Source organism: Phasianus colchicus, chromosome 1, assembly GCF_987193195.1.
Source record: "Phasianus colchicus chromosome 1, bPhaCol1.hap1.1, whole genome shotgun sequence".
Taxonomy (NCBI): Eukaryota; Metazoa; Chordata; class Aves; order Galliformes; family Phasianidae; genus Phasianus; species Phasianus colchicus.
Genome location: NC_143436.1, coordinates 125,717,012 through 125,732,342, shown reverse-complemented (window position 1 = coordinate 125,732,342; position 15,331 = coordinate 125,717,012). Strand labels below are relative to the sequence as shown.

At 54.2% G+C, this 15,331-nt stretch overlaps 1 protein-coding gene across 2 annotated transcripts; it reads left to right on the top strand.

Annotated features, from left to right (window-relative positions):
* Positions 1–1,099: 1,099 nt before the first annotated feature.
* Positions 1,100–12,692, top strand: LOC116230703 (maestro heat-like repeat-containing protein family member 2B). Of its 2 annotated transcripts, XM_090125817.1 has the most exons (31): positions 1,100–1,560; positions 1,820–1,941; positions 2,082–2,204; positions 2,340–2,505; positions 2,658–2,756; positions 2,910–3,061; positions 3,406–3,549; positions 4,073–4,165; positions 4,451–4,520; positions 4,630–4,743; positions 4,829–4,902; positions 5,232–5,351; positions 5,497–5,604; positions 5,794–5,953; positions 6,081–6,121; positions 6,298–6,439; positions 6,843–6,895; positions 7,226–7,333; positions 7,601–7,720; positions 7,919–8,041; positions 8,177–8,332; positions 8,555–8,677; positions 8,988–9,067; positions 9,472–9,607; positions 9,724–9,816; positions 10,215–10,310; positions 10,460–10,583; positions 10,785–10,894; positions 11,364–11,516; positions 11,767–11,921; positions 12,063–12,692. In XM_090125817.1, the coding sequence occupies exons 1-31, from the start codon at positions 1,284–1,286 to the stop codon at positions 12,112–12,114; spliced, it is 3,687 nt and encodes a 1,228-aa protein (XP_089981943.1). In that variant the 5' UTR covers positions 1,100–1,283; the 3' UTR covers positions 12,115–12,692. The 2 variants fall into 2 exon arrangements, with proteins under 2 accessions (XP_089981943.1, XP_089981946.1); XM_090125820.1 differs by lacking the exons at positions 9,724–9,816; positions 10,215–10,310; positions 10,460–10,583; ... (2 more) ...; positions 11,767–11,921; positions 12,063–12,692 and having other exon boundaries at positions 9,472–9,691.
* The last annotated feature ends 2,639 nt before the right edge of the window (positions 12,693–15,331 follow it).

The window sequence follows — 15,331 nt, the reverse complement described above, 5'->3', positions numbered from 1 at the left end:
GAGGTTTCTCTCCACAGTTAACTAAGAAGACAGCATTCCCAGGCCCTTGTCTGTCGCAAGTGATATGCAGAATCAAACTCTATAACCACAGAGCAGTCATAAAGCAGGCATGTTTACTCAGCGCTGCACACCTATGCTGGATGCAGAGGATATTCCCTCCTAGCCTGCATACCGGAGGTCAGGAAAGGCACGTGTTTAAAGAACAAGCTGCTCACATACGCATTGGATGTCAAAGAAAAGGTTGTTTTATTACAGTGAGTCCCCAGAATGATTGACATTTTTCCCTGCCCCACGTCTCAGTTCATTTACACATGCGTGGCATTTCTCCCTGGTCATGTGATGGTCTTTCTGATGAAGGCTGTCATCTTCCTGGCTGTGTACTCTTTGACCTGGGTCAAGTTGGTGGATGCTTGACTGGCTCTGGCCAGTCCTCTTATCAGCGTCAATTCCATCCGCCAATCCGCTGCTTCTTTGTTAATTTGTGGTTTACTGCCTTGCATTCCAGAGATAGGATAACTAACAGTGTTATTTGGAGAAACAGGAGACTCGCTGTCCATACTAACTCTCTAGGTCTGTAGAAAAGCATCTGCTATCGGCAACGAAACCTTGGCTTAGAAAGGTCAGATCTGTAGCTGCCAATTCAATACCTCATGAAGGCATATGACTTTTCACCTAACATATTTTCCTCATTTCACAAAGAACTCCATGCCCTTCCTCCATCAAATATGATTTAACACTCTGGTAATCAATCCAGCCAGTTTGCTCCCCAGAACACTTTGGCCACAACTGCTCAGTTGCATTCCATCTTATGCTTACACACCTGTTCTCTCAAATGTGTGTCCAAGATCAAGGTATACAAAACCTCAATCCCAACACCGTCCCAATAATCAGAGTAATTTACCACCTCTGTTCTCCTCCTTCCTTTTGGGACTCAGCCTCCAATCAGAAGGACAGAGGAGAACACTCCTGGCTCTCCCAATCCCTTTAGCGTCTTTCCAAGGGATGCAAAGTTCTGCCATTTCCTTGTGGCAGCCTCCCATGACCCTACTTGAATGACAACAAGTGGATGGTGGTCTTCTTGTTTGATTAGATGTAGTGGAGTCCTTAACATCTCTGACATGTGCCCCTGGAAGACAGCAAAGCTCTCTGGAGAGGTTGTCTGGGCAGCAGATGAGGGCCTCAGTGCCTCCTGGCATGCAGTCCCCAATCACTAAGACAATGCCTGGCAGCTGCTCCCTGGCAGGGGCTCTCCCTTCCCCGCTGAGGTGATTGCCTGCTTCAGTATGGAACCAGAATCCTGGAGCTTAGTGCGTCACAAAAACATGCTGTGTTTTGTGGCCTGCAAGGTTGCCTTGCATGCTGTCTGGTCCCCAGCCGTCATTCTCTGTGAGGTGACACTCTGCGGTGTGATGTCACAGTGGCTACTTCATACACCCTTGTGGCAGCGGTGGGAGCGGTGGCTCAGTCCGCTTTTGGGACCCGCAGGAAGTGAACCCAGAGAGAGCGTTGTGTCTGTCTGGACATATCCTGCTGCGATGGAGCGGCTGAGAGCCCTTCGAGGTGAGCTCCCTCCACCTCTCTGGACACCGCGACGCTGCCCGAGCACATGTGTGCCTCCAATGTCTATTTAGGACATGCCAGCAGCATGTCTTGCTCTGCTGAGTGCAGCAGTACCCCCACAGGGGGAAGGCTCTCTCCCCTCTCCCCGCCAACTACCCCGTGCTATGGGGCTGGAGGAGAGTTCCTGCCAGAGCTGGTCGGATGCTCAGCCCTGGCTCCAAGCAACACCAGCGGCAGCTGCTCTGCTCTTTCCTTCCAGGTCTCTTTGCCTGTGTGGGCTGCATGCCCAGGCGAACACGTCGCAGGGAGAGAAGCAGGGTGTCAAGCCCTGTCCCTACCTGCGCCGTGACTTTACTGCTGCAGCGCCTGCAAGATCACGAGGTGAGATGGGGACATCCAACCATCAATCCTTGCCCTCCTGGCCCAGTGCCACGGTCCCGTGGGTGCCAGGCCCTGGCAGCACATCCATATAGCGATGGGTGGCAGCGGGCAAAGCGAGCGTGACTGATCCTTGTCCCCAGGGTGACCGAGTGCAGGCGTACTGTGAGCTGGAGAGCGCCCTGAGGGAAGCCGACAGCCGCCCGCCCTGCGGAGTGGTGAACCGGCTGCTGGCAGAGGTGTCCCGGGACCTGACAGCAGCCCAGGTGAGGGGTCACTCCTAAAGGCAAAAGGAGCCGCCTGCCCACGCTGGTGTTCTGCTGGTGGATGGTGGTGGCTTAGGCTTTCCAAGGGCCTCAGGCAGTCTCCTGTGCCACGTGTCACCAGAGACTCTTTTTCAGGGCGTGACAGACAACATAAGGACAGCTGCCAGCAATGTCCTGGTGGCTCTGGCTCGGACGCACCTCACCTTGGTGATGGCTGAGCTCCAGAGCCACCTGAAGGCCACGGGGGATGCATCCAAGGAGACTGTGCTCATCACCCTGAGCAAACTCTTCAGCACCTATGGTAGAGTGCCCTCAGCCTGACATCTGTAACAACGGGGAAAGGGGCCTCTCCCCTCTGCACGTGATCTGCATTGAGCTGGGGGATGCAGGGCTGCAGCCCCTCCTCCCTCGCTGCCAAGACTCTGACTGTGGCCCTCTCCTTCCTCTCTGCAGCTCCACAGTGCATCCCCTTTGTGTGGCTGACACTGGCCGGCCTGCGCAGTGTGGTGGGCCAGGTGAGGAGTGGCCAAACTCTGCGCATCGCTTGTGCTGGTGAGTGCCGGCCCCAGAGCAGGGGGCCTCGGGACAGCCCTTGCACCTCTCCCTGCTGCAGATTCTCACAGGCTCCCTTTTCTCTCTCTCTCTCTTTTTTTTTTTAAATTAATCATTCTTTTGTTGTTGTTTTGGATTGTTTTTTTTTTTCAGTTGTGAAGCAATGGTTGGGCGGAGTCAAAATTCTCCTGTCCTCTGGAAAGCAGTGCCCCTGGCCTGCCACAGAGAAAGAGCAGATCTATGAGAATCTTCACGAGCTGCTCTTCTCTATGGTGAAGAACTGGCAGGACTGCCAGGAGGAAGAGGTGAGCACTGCTGCATTCCCAGCCCAGCATGCCATTGGAGACATCCATGTTGGCAGCTCTGTCTGCCCAGAGGGCTGAGAGCAGAGGGGTGATGAGAGGGAGTGGGCTGGCTCTGCAAAGGGCTTGGGGCTGGATCTCCCTGCCGGGAAGCAGCCACATGTTACAGCATTGTGACAGGAAGAGCTGGGGATGAGGGTGTGGGGAAAACCTGCCTGCTCTCCAGAGCGAGCCCATCTTCTGCTGGGCACGGGTGAATAGAGAAAGGGAAGGGAAAGAGAAAGCTTTCTCTGTAAGAAGGGCAGACCTTCAGTCTTTGATGCTGAGACTCTGCCATCCCTCTCCAGGACAAACAGGCCGTCCTTGGGGCTGTGGCTGCCATGTTGGCTGTCCTTCTGCAAGAGGAGCTGCACCGAGAGCAAGTCTGGGAGCAGCTCCTCTGGCTCGTGCACCCGTGTCAGGAGGTGCAAGACACCTGCAGGATGGCCAAGGTGAGATGTTGCGCAGGGCTCAGCGTGCATGTGGGGCCCATGAACTGCCACGAGGGGTCAGGGGGATGCAGGGAGAAGGTAAAGAGCTCTTGGAGAAAGAAGGAACAGGTGTTCAAGGGAGGTTTGAGGCTTCCTGAGCTCTTCAGTCAAAGAAGGAACAACCTGGACAGGAGCCAGGAGGGAGCCAATAGACACTGAGAATCATCTCTTGGGGATGGGAGGCTTCACCATCACCACTGTGGGGCTCTGACTGCCTGAGGAGCTCAGCAACGGGGGTACCATATCCAGTTGCAGCTGATGGGGGAGAAAACAACTGCTGGGTGGGAAATGCCTGCAAACGATGCCCAAACAGGGCTTGGCTGAGAGTAGACAGACTCTCTTGGTGCTGCTGGGAGGTGTGGGACAAACAAGAACATCTGTGCAGGAGCTTCTCCCAGTGGACAAAACATTGGGAAACAGTTTCTCCACTCCCACGTGGCTAGATGTGGCTTCATCCCTCTCTTCCTCTTCTGGTCTCTTGCAGAGCCTTACTATCTTCCTGGAGGCCTTACAGGGCATTGAGTGTCTCATCCCCAAGGACAGGTTTCAGGACATTACCAGTGCCGTGTTCTGCCAGGTAAGGGGAGCCTATCCTTGCACCTACAGCAGTTTCCCTCTTGGCTAAGTCCCAGGAGGACTGCAAAGCTCCAAGCCCTTGAGTAAGGCAGCTCAGCCTTAGTGCCTGTATGCCCGAGGCTGCTCCAGAGCCGTGCGCGTGCCCCTGGGGATGCTGTGGGGTGGGCTGGGTTTTGTCTGCCTGTCTTCTTCCCGAGATTGTCAAGGGAGATGAGAGTGGGCAGCACAGTGTCGTTTCCGTCATCAGTGCTGATGTGATTTTCTCAAATGGACCTTGTTCCCACAGCTCTATGACAACACCAAACAGCACAGCGAGGCTGGTCATGCGGAGCTGACTTACTGCATCATGCTGCAGGGTAAGGAGAGGAGCTTTGGCAATGCTTGCCCTGGCCAAAACCTCTCTCACAAACTTCAGGAATGGGCATGAGTTGCCTGCTAACACAGTGTGGGGTTTCCTCCCTGCAGCCCGAATCTGCCCAGAGGAAACGATCCTGTTTCTGCAATCACAGCTGGGCGATGAGTGGGAGGCTGGATGCGTGGCATCCCTGGGTCTGCTAGGTGCTCTGGCTCGCTCTGATGGTCAGTACCACAGATTGGGACTTCCGGGAATCCCTTCTGCCATCTGGGTTGTGCCTCCACTCATGCTTCTGTGCGTCTCTTGCAGAGCCCATGATGACAGAGAAGCTGCCCCAGGTTGTTGAGGCTGTGCAGCGTTTGTGCAGCGACCCCAGGACCCGGGTAAGCTGGTTTGGGAATGGAAAGCGCTGTCGGGATGGTGGTGCTGCTGCCAGTATGGGCAGGGCAGGGGTGATCAGGGAGGTGCTGGGGCGTTGACCACATGGTCGTGATGGTTCCTGTGGGGAGAGCAGGCAGAGTGGAGCAGGCAGGTCCCTGTGCTGTGCATGGAAAGCACACAGCCTGGTGCTAAGGCCCAGCCCTCCCCTCAGAAGCCAAAGCTTCTCCTCTGCTCTTGTCTCTGTTCACGCCCAAAGCGCTGCCCCAATGACCAGGTGGCTTCCCTTTGCTTTCTGACCAGGAAAATCACACCCACAATTGTTCTCTGGCAGGTGAGACAGGCTGTTCTGCATTTCATTAATGATCTGCTGAATGCTAATGCCTGGAGCTGCTCAGCTTGGGATGTGGTGGGGCACATTTTCAGTGAGTTCAGCCGTACCACAGAAAGAAGGGTAAGGACAGTGGGCAGCATCTTCTTTTGGAAGACCTGTGCTGCTCAGAGGGTGGCACAGAAGCACTGGTGGGGCCACACCGGAGCCTCCTGAGAGGCTCCTAAGAACTGAGCATAACTAGTGTTTCAACACCACTGTTGTGCAGGCAACCGGAAAGCTTTCTGCCCAGGAAGCCCAGGAAGAAGGAGCTCTCCAGGCACTATGCATGGACATCCTGGTGTCACTGGGCGCCTCTGTGAGAGGAATGTCCAAAGTAAGTCACACTCTGCCCTACTACTGTTCCTTGCCTTCACACCACACGTTCCTCGTCCTATTCCACCACCCCAGGTCTCTCCTCCAACGTGCTCTGAAGCACACAAGACTCAGGGAAATTCACAGTGTCCTCTTCATCTCTGAGCAGAGGCAGGAATGCTGACATGCTCAACTGCCTCATTCTCTACAGCTCCTGTGGCCGCGGCTGCTGCTGTTTGTGGTGCCAGCCGAGTACACGGGTATGCTGATCCCGGTCTCCCGCTGTATCCAAGCCCTGTCTGAGAGAGAGGACCTGACAGGACGGCGGATAGAAGATCTGGATCCCCATTTCATCAGCTCTGTGTTTCAAGGTAGGAGCAGAAAGTCCCCCAGTGAGCTCTGCTGACCTGTGGTAGCACCCAAAAGGGACAGCAGAGGTGCACGTGGCTGGGTATGGAGTGTCTTGGAGTCTTACTCAGCACTTTTCTCTCCTTGCAGGCCCAATGCTGACTCCCCAGACACTGCTGGCGCGCCTGTTGGTGAGTAGATGCTCCAGAGGCCGGTGCCACGAGCCCCCAGGAGGAAGCAGCATGGCCATAGGCAAAGCTGTTGGCTGCTCCTTGCCCACCAGAGCAGAGCCAAGCTGCTTCCCTCCTGGGGGTAAGCCGCTGCTCTTGATGCAGAAGTGACCCTGCTTCTCCTTGCTCTCGCTCAGGTGGTGGCAGGGAGCCCTGTTGCTGGCAGCGAACTCCAAGCCGCTGCCTTACTGCTAATGCAAAAGCTCCACAGGAGATTCCACAGAGCTGTGGGGGCCATGTGGGCTGTTGAGATCCCCCTGCTGCTGCAGTGCCTCGAAGGTAAAGTGCTGGTGGGGAGGGAGAGGCAGAGGCAGGGAAGGGGTGGACTGAAAATGCATCTCTGCAATGTGGCCGAGGGGAAGCATTGTCTGCAGCCCAGTGCTTGCTCTGCTGCTGCTCCCATTCCAGGGAGACAGCACTGAGGCCTGGGGATCTTTCCCCCTGGGGATCTGCCCGTTCCAGGACATGGATGGGCCCTTCGTGTCCCCTCAGACAGCAGTCCTGGAGCAGTTAGTTCTGTGTTCCTGCAGGGACAGTGTTTGTGGGGAGGGATGGGTCATTGTGGAGGGGGTGCGGGTCCCAGCTTGGCAGTGTTGAGTGCCCAGGCCAAGCCAAGTTTGCAGCAGCTCTTCTTCTTTGGCTTGATCTCAAGTAAGGTCTTTTGCTTCCTATTGCTGTGCAGGGAAAGAGGAGAGCTTCTCGGACACTGCAGAGTTTGAGTGCCGTCTGCTAAAGGTACAGCATTGCTGGGAGGTGGGGTGCAGAGAAGTGCTTGCCTGCCCCAAGTAGCCCCACTCCCATATGAGCCACTGTGGGACAGGAACAGCCTCTCCAACGCTGCTGCGGAGCGGCCACACGCCTTCGTGGCGCTGCCTCTTCCGCTCTGTCCCAAGCCCAGGGGGGTCTTAGGAGAAGAGCGGCAGGCGGCTTTAATGGAGGGAATGCTAGGGGAGCTGGGAGAGGGGCTGTTCTTCCAGGCACCTCTTCCCAGAAGGCTGCAGCCACTTGGGAGTGAGGGAAGAGGCAAAGGGCAAGGGAACATTGTCTTCTCCTGTTCTCCAACAGTTCCTGAGGGCATCGCTGGACACCATAGAAGATGAGGCCTGGACCGAGGCCCTGAGCTGCGAGCTGAGCCAGCGGCTGAGCAGCTCTGCCAGCAGCTCTGGAGAAAAGGTGAGTTCCCCCCGGCTCTACCCAGCGGTGCAGCTGCAGGTGCCCTACTGGGGCTGGGGCTGCGGCTGCGGCTGGTGTTCTGCCCACATGGGATGCTCACACTGCTCCCCTGACCCGTACCTCACAGAGGACCTTTCCCTGCAAACTGCTTGGGCCCTGCAGCTGCTCTCAGTGACTCCCAGTGAGCGTGGGTCTTTCTCACCTAGCCCTCTGCCAGCAGGTCAGGCTGCTGCCACATCTCAGCTTCTTCCTTCCCTTCCCATGCAGTCTTTCCTGTACAAGGCTCTGGGGACGGTGCTGGGAGCCTGTAAGGGAGTCTTCTTCGTCCAGGAGAAGCTGCTGCAGCACCTGGAGGAAGCAAACATGGAGGAGTCATCTGAGGCCCAGGTGAGCTCTTCTCTTTTCTAGCTTCTGCGAGCATCCCCACTCTGTCCCTGGGGCAGGGGAATTCTTCTGGCCCTGCTCTGGGCTTTTTGATCTCCTCACTGCTGCCATTTTCTTCAGGCAAGGACCGGCCCAGCTACTGCAGTTGGTCGTGCCAGTAGGTTCAGGCCTGTGCCAACTGCCCCTTGTTCTTTTGTGCAGGGAATGATCTCGCTTCTCAGCCATGCTGCTGAGAGCAATTTCCAAACAGTCCTGGCCACACTCACCACGTTTGCATCCAGGCTGTGCAAAGGCTGGAAAGCGAGGATTTCCAGGCACAAGAAGGTAAAGCGTTACAGGTTTCCATCTTGGCATTCTTCTGCCTTATTTTCACAGCAGCTCCTGCCTTGGGAGCCCAGGTGCATCGCAGGGCACTGGGGGCCATTGAGTGAGTGTCTCAAGGCATTTCTCCCCACACAGATGGAGCTGGACAGCAGGAGAGCTCATGCCACACGCAGCGCTCTCATGCTCGCCCACGGCAGCTTGGCACTGCGTGCCTCCAAGGAGCAGCTGCTCGCCCACCTGGAGGGAGACATTGTGGGCAACATCCTGATGCTGTACAGCTGCAGCTGCCGGGTGAGAGCTCAAAGCATTCCAGGGTGTCTGAGAGCCCAGCTGCAGCCCCTCCACATGGGGGGATGCTGAGATGGGCTTTCTCTTTCCAAATGTCCCTCAGGGAACAGTTTGTGCCCAGATGAAGATCCAGGCCCTTTCCTTAGCGTTGCCCCCACATGCCCCCCTTGCAGACCTCAGCCCTTCCCGCAGTTCAAAGAATGTTTCTTCTCTCTTGGGCCTCAGGACTTGCAGAACAACCTTGCGCTGGTGCAGAGCATCACCGAGTTCAGCTCTGCCTTCCACGCTGTGGGTGACTCCTCCTGCTTTAACCCCTCCTTGAAGGGCAAGCTGCTGGAGATCCTGATGGTGAGTGCCTAGAGACAGGGCTGTCTGCAGCAGAGTTCTGGGCTGTGCCACGAGGCTCACTTGCCTGGGGGCATCCAGGTCTCCATCAGCCACATGTCTCCAACTGGTGGGGACCTCGGGTGCTGGCAGGCAGCAGTTGGGCAGCAGGCTAGGTCCATCAGCTGTGGAGCTGCTGCATCCTGCAGTGCCTCCGTGGGAAACAAGGGAGTGATGGGGCTGGTGTGTGGCAATTGTGTCTTTCTCGGGGCCAGGTGGAACAGCTCTCGTGTGCCCCCCGCCCACTTTGACTGTGTCTCTCTGGGACTTGCAGGGCCTGCTGAAGAAATATTACTCAGGCATCCCTGTCTCCCCGGTGCCCTTTAAGGTGGTTCTGGCCCTGGAGCAGTTGAGGTAAGGTCTGGGGTTGCATGTCAGGATGGTGGTCCCCATTTTGGGTAGTTCCTGAAGGCCTGGAGGGGGTAGGGGATGAGGAGGTGCATCTACAGGAGAGAAAGCTGGGCTGTTGTGCCCAGCAAAGCTGAGATTCTGGCAGGGAGAAAGGCCTTGGTACTCCTGTTCCCTGCAGGAAAGAGAGAGGAGAGGTGGGGTCTCCTTCCTTTCAGAGCAGGAGGTGGTTCACTGTTGCTGGGGAGGTGGTGGGCACTGTTGGAACTGAAGACAGTGCTCAGAAGCACAGGTTGGGAGTGTTGGCCTTGCAGCTGTTGATTAGGAGAAACTCAGATGTTGCCTGAACCAGTCTGGAGAGCATGCGTAAAGGGCCTTTCTGTTTTCTCTTCCTTTTTTCCTCCTGTCAGCAAGCTGAAGCCATCTTTCGAAAGCAAGGATATGCGAGAAATGTTGGTTCTGTGCTTCAAGAATATTGTGACACACCCTTCAGCAGAGGTGATGCTGAAGATCAGGAAGTCACAGCAAGCAGCGCAGTACCTGCAGGTAACCTCCCGTAACTTTCCCAGCCACCTCTTGGTCGTAACTCTACCTCAGCACACACAGCCTATGGTCTGGCAGCAGCCGTGATGCCACACCTCAATCTCCTCTTCTGCTTTCAGCTTCAGCAAAGATCACTGAAAGCTCTGGGCCGGCTCATGGCGGTTCTGCTTGAGACAGAGCCCACGCGTGGCTTCTTCCAAAACATAGTCCATGTGAGTATGTGTGGGGCAAGGGAGAAAGCATGGTGCCTGTCAATAGTGGGGACAGAGATCTGGGGACTGAGAGGACAATCAGAGGGGGAGAAATCTCCTGCTGATGTGCCAGCTCACTGCAAGCTCAGAAATGGGCAGAGAAATGGGCCCTGCAGGGGGAAAGGCAGGAGCCAGCCCCTGGCAGGCCACAGGTGAGGAAAAGCTCCTGGGTTAGGAGGCAGGAGTGTCTGCAGAGAGCGGGGAGAGCAGCAGTATTGGTGCTCAGTGAGGTGGGGAGGCTGTGTGGAACCACAGGGCCAGCCCTGAGGAAAAGTGCTGGGAAAGGAGGGACAGGGAGAGGGGTGGCAGCAGGAAGGGAAAGAAAAGACATCCTCAGTGAGACAGATGCTCTACCCCAGGTCCTGCAGAGATCAATGACATCGGACAACATGTGGGAGCGCAAGAGGGCCCTGCAGACCTGCTCCCAGCTGCTAGCTATTTGTGAAGAGCTTCATGTGAGTAAAGAGCCCCATTACATGCCCCCTGCTCCCTCCCCAGTACCCCAGAGCTGGAAGGCAAGCTGTGCCACGGCGTGGAGAAGGCACAGGCGGGAGAAGCTAGGGAGAGCTGTCTACAGCTTTGTTCCTGCCTCTCACCCCTGCAGAGAGGAGATGCCTGCGAGCACTTTGGCTCCTTGGTGGGATTGCTGGCGCCTTTGACTTGTGACCCCATGCCCACATCCCGCCAGCTGGCCGTCACCTGTCTGGACTCCCTCCTCCGAATCCAAGGCAAGTAGAGCGAGCATGTGCCAGCCCTCCGCTCTCCTCCACAACACTACTAGAGCCCACGGGCTGGGTCCTGTTTACAGGAGGGAGAGGCACTGTGCGCAACTCTCTTCTTGTCCCCACCCTGTCCTCGGTCTCTCCCCCATGGAAAGCAGTTCCATTTCCAGAAGCATGACTTCCCTTTTCTCCCTGTGCTCTTTCCAGCCAAAGCGAACAACAGAGTCATCGAGACGGGTGACATCAGGAGCCTGTGTGAGGGGCTGTATGCCTGCAGTGTCATCTCTCAACTCCAGACCTCATCCAAAATAGCAGGAGTAAGTGGACCCAAAAAGGGGTGGTGGGATCTCTGTGCATATGCTTCTGCACAACCATGTGCTGCTCCCAGCCTCTCATACCATTTCCAGAATGAGCTGTCACCCTGAGACCGCTTTTCTCAGCAAGTAGCAGGAGGTTCTGAGCTATGTCTGTTCTTCAGGTGCCCTGCGCAAGGTGTTGATTCCATGATGTGTGTGTGTATGTGAGACTGTGTGTTTGTGTGCATGTGTGACTGTGGCTGCTGGGAGGTAGGCTTTGCATGTACGCAGACACCTTGGGTGCAGAAGCTGAGAGAAGGTTCACCTGCCTTCTGTATAAATATCAGGGTACAGACAGCAGGAGCATTGTGATTGCTGCCTGAATGACCGGCATGCCGCTGAACTAACAACACCCTCAAGACTGCTTTATGTTTTGAAGAGCTGCCACAGAGCAGTGATGGGATCTCTCCTGCTTCTCCTTTCTCTGCAGATCGTATGCAAAAACTTCCCCCTAGAACGCACTGTCGACTTCATGTTGGCCATAAAAGAGACCATCCGGAGAGCCAAAGGAGTGCGCGTGCGTGCTGCTGGGAAGTGGATGACCACCTTTCTGCAGATGCATGGGAAGGACATCTGTCGAGACGTAAGAGACTTTCTTCCACGTGTCTTAGACTTTTTTTGGCTGTTGCACTATGCCTTGTGCCATTTGCCTCTTGTGGTAAAGAAGAACAGCCTGAGCGCAGAGGCAGGACAGGGTGGCTGCCATGAAATTTAGGCTTAGGCCTTGGCAGCATGTCCAGGGGGCAGGCACTGTTCATGTGCTGAATGTCCATACTTAGGCCCTGCAGAGTCCAGGATGCAGCAAGTAATTCTTTCTCCCCTTCTTCTTTCAGGTGCAACCGATCCTCTACATCCTGCGCAGCTGCACATCGTCTGCGCAGCAGAGCACGTTTGTGCCCTTCCTGTGCCAGGCAGTGGTCATCCTCACTCGCTGTCACACAGAGGTCATGGTCGATAACTTCTCCCGACTACTTGGGCCCACAGACAGGTACTGGCACTTCTGCCTTTGCTGTTGCTGCAGTCAGAGCTGTAGCTTGCCTCTGCCAGAGGGATCCAGGGAGTAAGCAGTTTTTCAGTCTGTTTGAGGCAAAAATTACTCAGTCACAACTTGAGACTTTCCTTTTTCTAGTGAGACGTGGAAGAGGATAAGAAAGTTTTGTCTTCAACGGTGGAGCCAGTAGAAAAGAAATGAAGTGAAGTGAAGTGAGGGAAGAGGAGAGAAGAGGAAAGAAGAGAGAAATGGAAAGGAAAGGGAGAGGAGAGGGAGAGGAGAAGGAGAGGAGAGGAGAAAGGAAAGGAAAGGAAAGGAAGAGAGAGGAGGGGAGGGGATATGAGGGGAGAGGGAATGGGGACGGAATGGGGAAGGAAGGAAAAAGGGAATGAAAAAGGAAATTTAAAAGGGGAGGAAAGGGGAGGAAGGGGAAGGAAAGGGGAGATGAGGGGAGAGGGTGTGGGGAGGGAGAAGGGGCAGGGAGGGGAGGGAAGGAGAGGGAGAAAGGGAGAAAGGAAAGGGGGAAGGAAAGGAAAAGAGAGGAGGGGAGGGGAAATGAGGGGAGAGGAAATGGGGAAGGAAGGAAAAAGGGAATGAGAAGGGAAATTTGAAAGGGGAGGAAAGGGAAGGGAATGAAAGGAAAGGGGAGGGCAGATGAGGGGAGAGGGAATGGGGAGGGAATGGGGAAGGAAGGAAAAAGGGAATGAAAAGGGAAATTTAAAAGGAGGGGAGAGGAGAGGAGAGGAGAGGAGAGGAGAGGAGAGGAGAGGAGAGGAGAGGAGAGGAGAGGAGAGGAGAGGAGAGGAGAGGAGAGGAGAGGAGAGGAGAGGAGAGGAGAGGAGAGGAGAGGAGAGAGAAGAGGAGAGGAGGGGAGAGAAGAGGAGAGGAGAGGAGAGAGAAGAGCAGAGGAGAGGGGAGAGAAGAGGAGAGAAGAGGGGAGAGAGAAGAGGAGAGGAGGAGAGAGAGAAGAGGAGAGGAGGGGAGAGAGAAGAGGAGAGAAGAGGAGAGAGAAGAGGAGAGAAGACGAGAGAAGAGGAGAGAGAGAAGAGGAGAGAGAGGAGAGAAGAGGAGAGAGAGGAGAGAAGAGGAGAGAGAGGAGAGAAGAGGAGAGAGAGGAGAGAGAGGAGAGAGAGGAGAGAGAGGAGAGAGAGGAGAGAAGAGGAGAGAGAGGAGAGAGAGGAGAGAAGAGGAGGGAGAGAGAGGAGAGAGAGAAGAGGAGAGAAGAGGAGAGAGAGAAGAGAAGAGAGAGAGAAGAGGAGAGAAGAGGAGAGAGAGAAGAGAAGAGAGAGAGAAGAGGAGAGAAGAGGAGAGAGAGAAGAGGAGAGAGAGAGAAGAGGAGAGAAGAGGAGAGAGAGAAGAGAAGAGGAGAGAGAGAAGAGAAGAGGAGAGAGAGAAGAGGAGAGAAGAGGAGAGAGAGAAGAGGAGAGAAGAGGAGAGAGAGAAGAGGAGAGGAGAGGAGAGAGAGAAGAGGAGAGAAGAGGAGGGAGAGAAGAGGAGAGAGAGAAGAGGAGAGAAGAGGAAAGAGAGAAGAAGAGAGAGAGAAGAGGAGAGAAGAGGAAAGAGAGAAGAGGAGAGAGAGAAGAGGAGAGGAGAGAAGAGGGGAAGATGAGCTAAAAAATGTGTATTATTAATTAAAAAAAAATAAATGCCATTAATATTAATTATAAAAAAAAAAAAAAAAATCGTGGCTAAAATACGAAGAGTATTTTTTTTTAACGAGTTTTCATTTTAATAGGTGCTGTCTCTTTTTCACACCAGTTACAGAATCACAGAATCACCAAATGTCAGGGATTGGAAGGAACCTCAAAAGCTCATCTAGTCCAATCCCCTGCCTTAGCAGGAACGCCTAGATTAGGTCACAGAGGAACGTGTGTAGGCAGGTTTTGAATGTCTCCAGAGATGGAGACCCCACAACCTCTCTGGGCAGCTGTTCCAGTATTCTGTTACTCTCACTATGAAGAAGTTTTTTCTCATATTTATGTGGAACCTCCTATGTTACCACTTGCACCGATTGCCCTTGTCCTGTCACTGGATGTCACTGACAAGAGCCTGGCTACATCCTCCTGACACATGCCCTTTACATATTTATAAACGTTAATGAGGTCACCTCTCAGTCTCCTCCAAGCTAAAGAGACCCAGCTCCCTCAGCCTGTCCTCGTAAGGCAGATGCTCCAATGCCTTCATCATCTTTGTGGCTCTGCGCTGCACTCTCTCAAGCAGTTCCCTGTCCTTCTTGAATGGAGGGGCGCAGAACTGGACACAATACTCCAGATGCAGTCTGACCAGGACAGCATAGAGGAGGCATCTCTTGAAACCCCTTCACGTTCTCAGCTATAAAACTGTCACCACCATGAGCTATGCCTTTTCACCAGCGACGAAGAAGAGCCTGCATGCTGTGCTTGTAACAATCTGCACCAGCAGAGCTGACCTACTGTTGCTGCTGCAGCTGCCCACCACCCCACTGATCTCACATCCACTGCTTGGTCTTCTTAAGTGTTCCGTGTGTGTCAATGAATGTCAGTGGGTGACATTTTTTTCCACGTGGAGGAGTTCAGTGACACATGCCTGCTCCATGTGCACTTCCACGTCAGACCCATTGTGTCAGATTGCCTGTCTGCTGCCATCTGTCGCATGGCAATAACACATCATGGAATATTGGTGGGAAGTTTCAACCCCTACTGCCACACCACCAACATCCGCCTCTGATGTCATGGGCCAACACCATACAATGAGAGGCATTACTTTCAGAGCAGCCCTCAGAAAATGCATCATATAATATAATAAGTAACAAAACATTTTAATGTTTTACTTTTTATTGTTTAAGAAAGAGATCAGGCTTTAGATTGCAGCTCTACATGTTCCATTTGAAAATTGACCAGTAATGTATTTATGTCAATGTAGAATGGAGATACAAAGAAACAAAAAAGTGGATGAATTTTTGGCAGTCTTGAAACCTATTCTCTAATTCCTGTATGAAAACAGAAAACACAGCTGCATATTTTTTGTGCTAGGGGCTGATCTGCAGGAGAGGAGCTCTACGGAGAAGGACCTGGGTGTCCCAGTGGACAGCAGGCTGGCCATGAGCCAGCAGTGTGCCCTTGCAGTCAAGAAGGCCAATGTTATCCTGGGGCGCTTTAAAAGGATTGTGACCAGCAGCTTGAGGGCAGTGATCCAGGACACTTTTCTGCTCAACCTCCTGTAAGGAACTGCTTTTAGCAGGGGGGTTGGTCTCAAGGATCTCCAGAGGTCCCTTCCAACCTCTATGATTCTGAGATTGTAAGAGAAATAAACTGCAAGCACCACGTGCTGATTGCAAAGGATGGATTCGTCAGAGGCAATCCCTTTTCCAAGGCAAAAGGAAGATCTTAGCAGCAGTAGTAGGCAGACACCGCTGTCATACCAGGAGA

Bases quoted from the DNA above. Each gene is read 5' to 3' on its own strand.
- LOC116230703 (XM_090125817.1), top strand. From the start codon at position 1,284: ATGGAACCAGAATCCTGGAGCTTAGTGCGTCACAAAAACATGCTGTGT. The intron at 4,903-5,231 runs GTAAGCTGGTTT...GTTCTCTGGCAG, and splicing joins GCAGCGACCCCAGGACCCGG to GTGAGACAGGCTGTTCTGCA. The intron at 5,954-6,080 runs GTAGGAGCAGAA...CTCTCCTTGCAG, and splicing joins CATCAGCTCTGTGTTTCAAG to GCCCAATGCTGACTCCCCAG.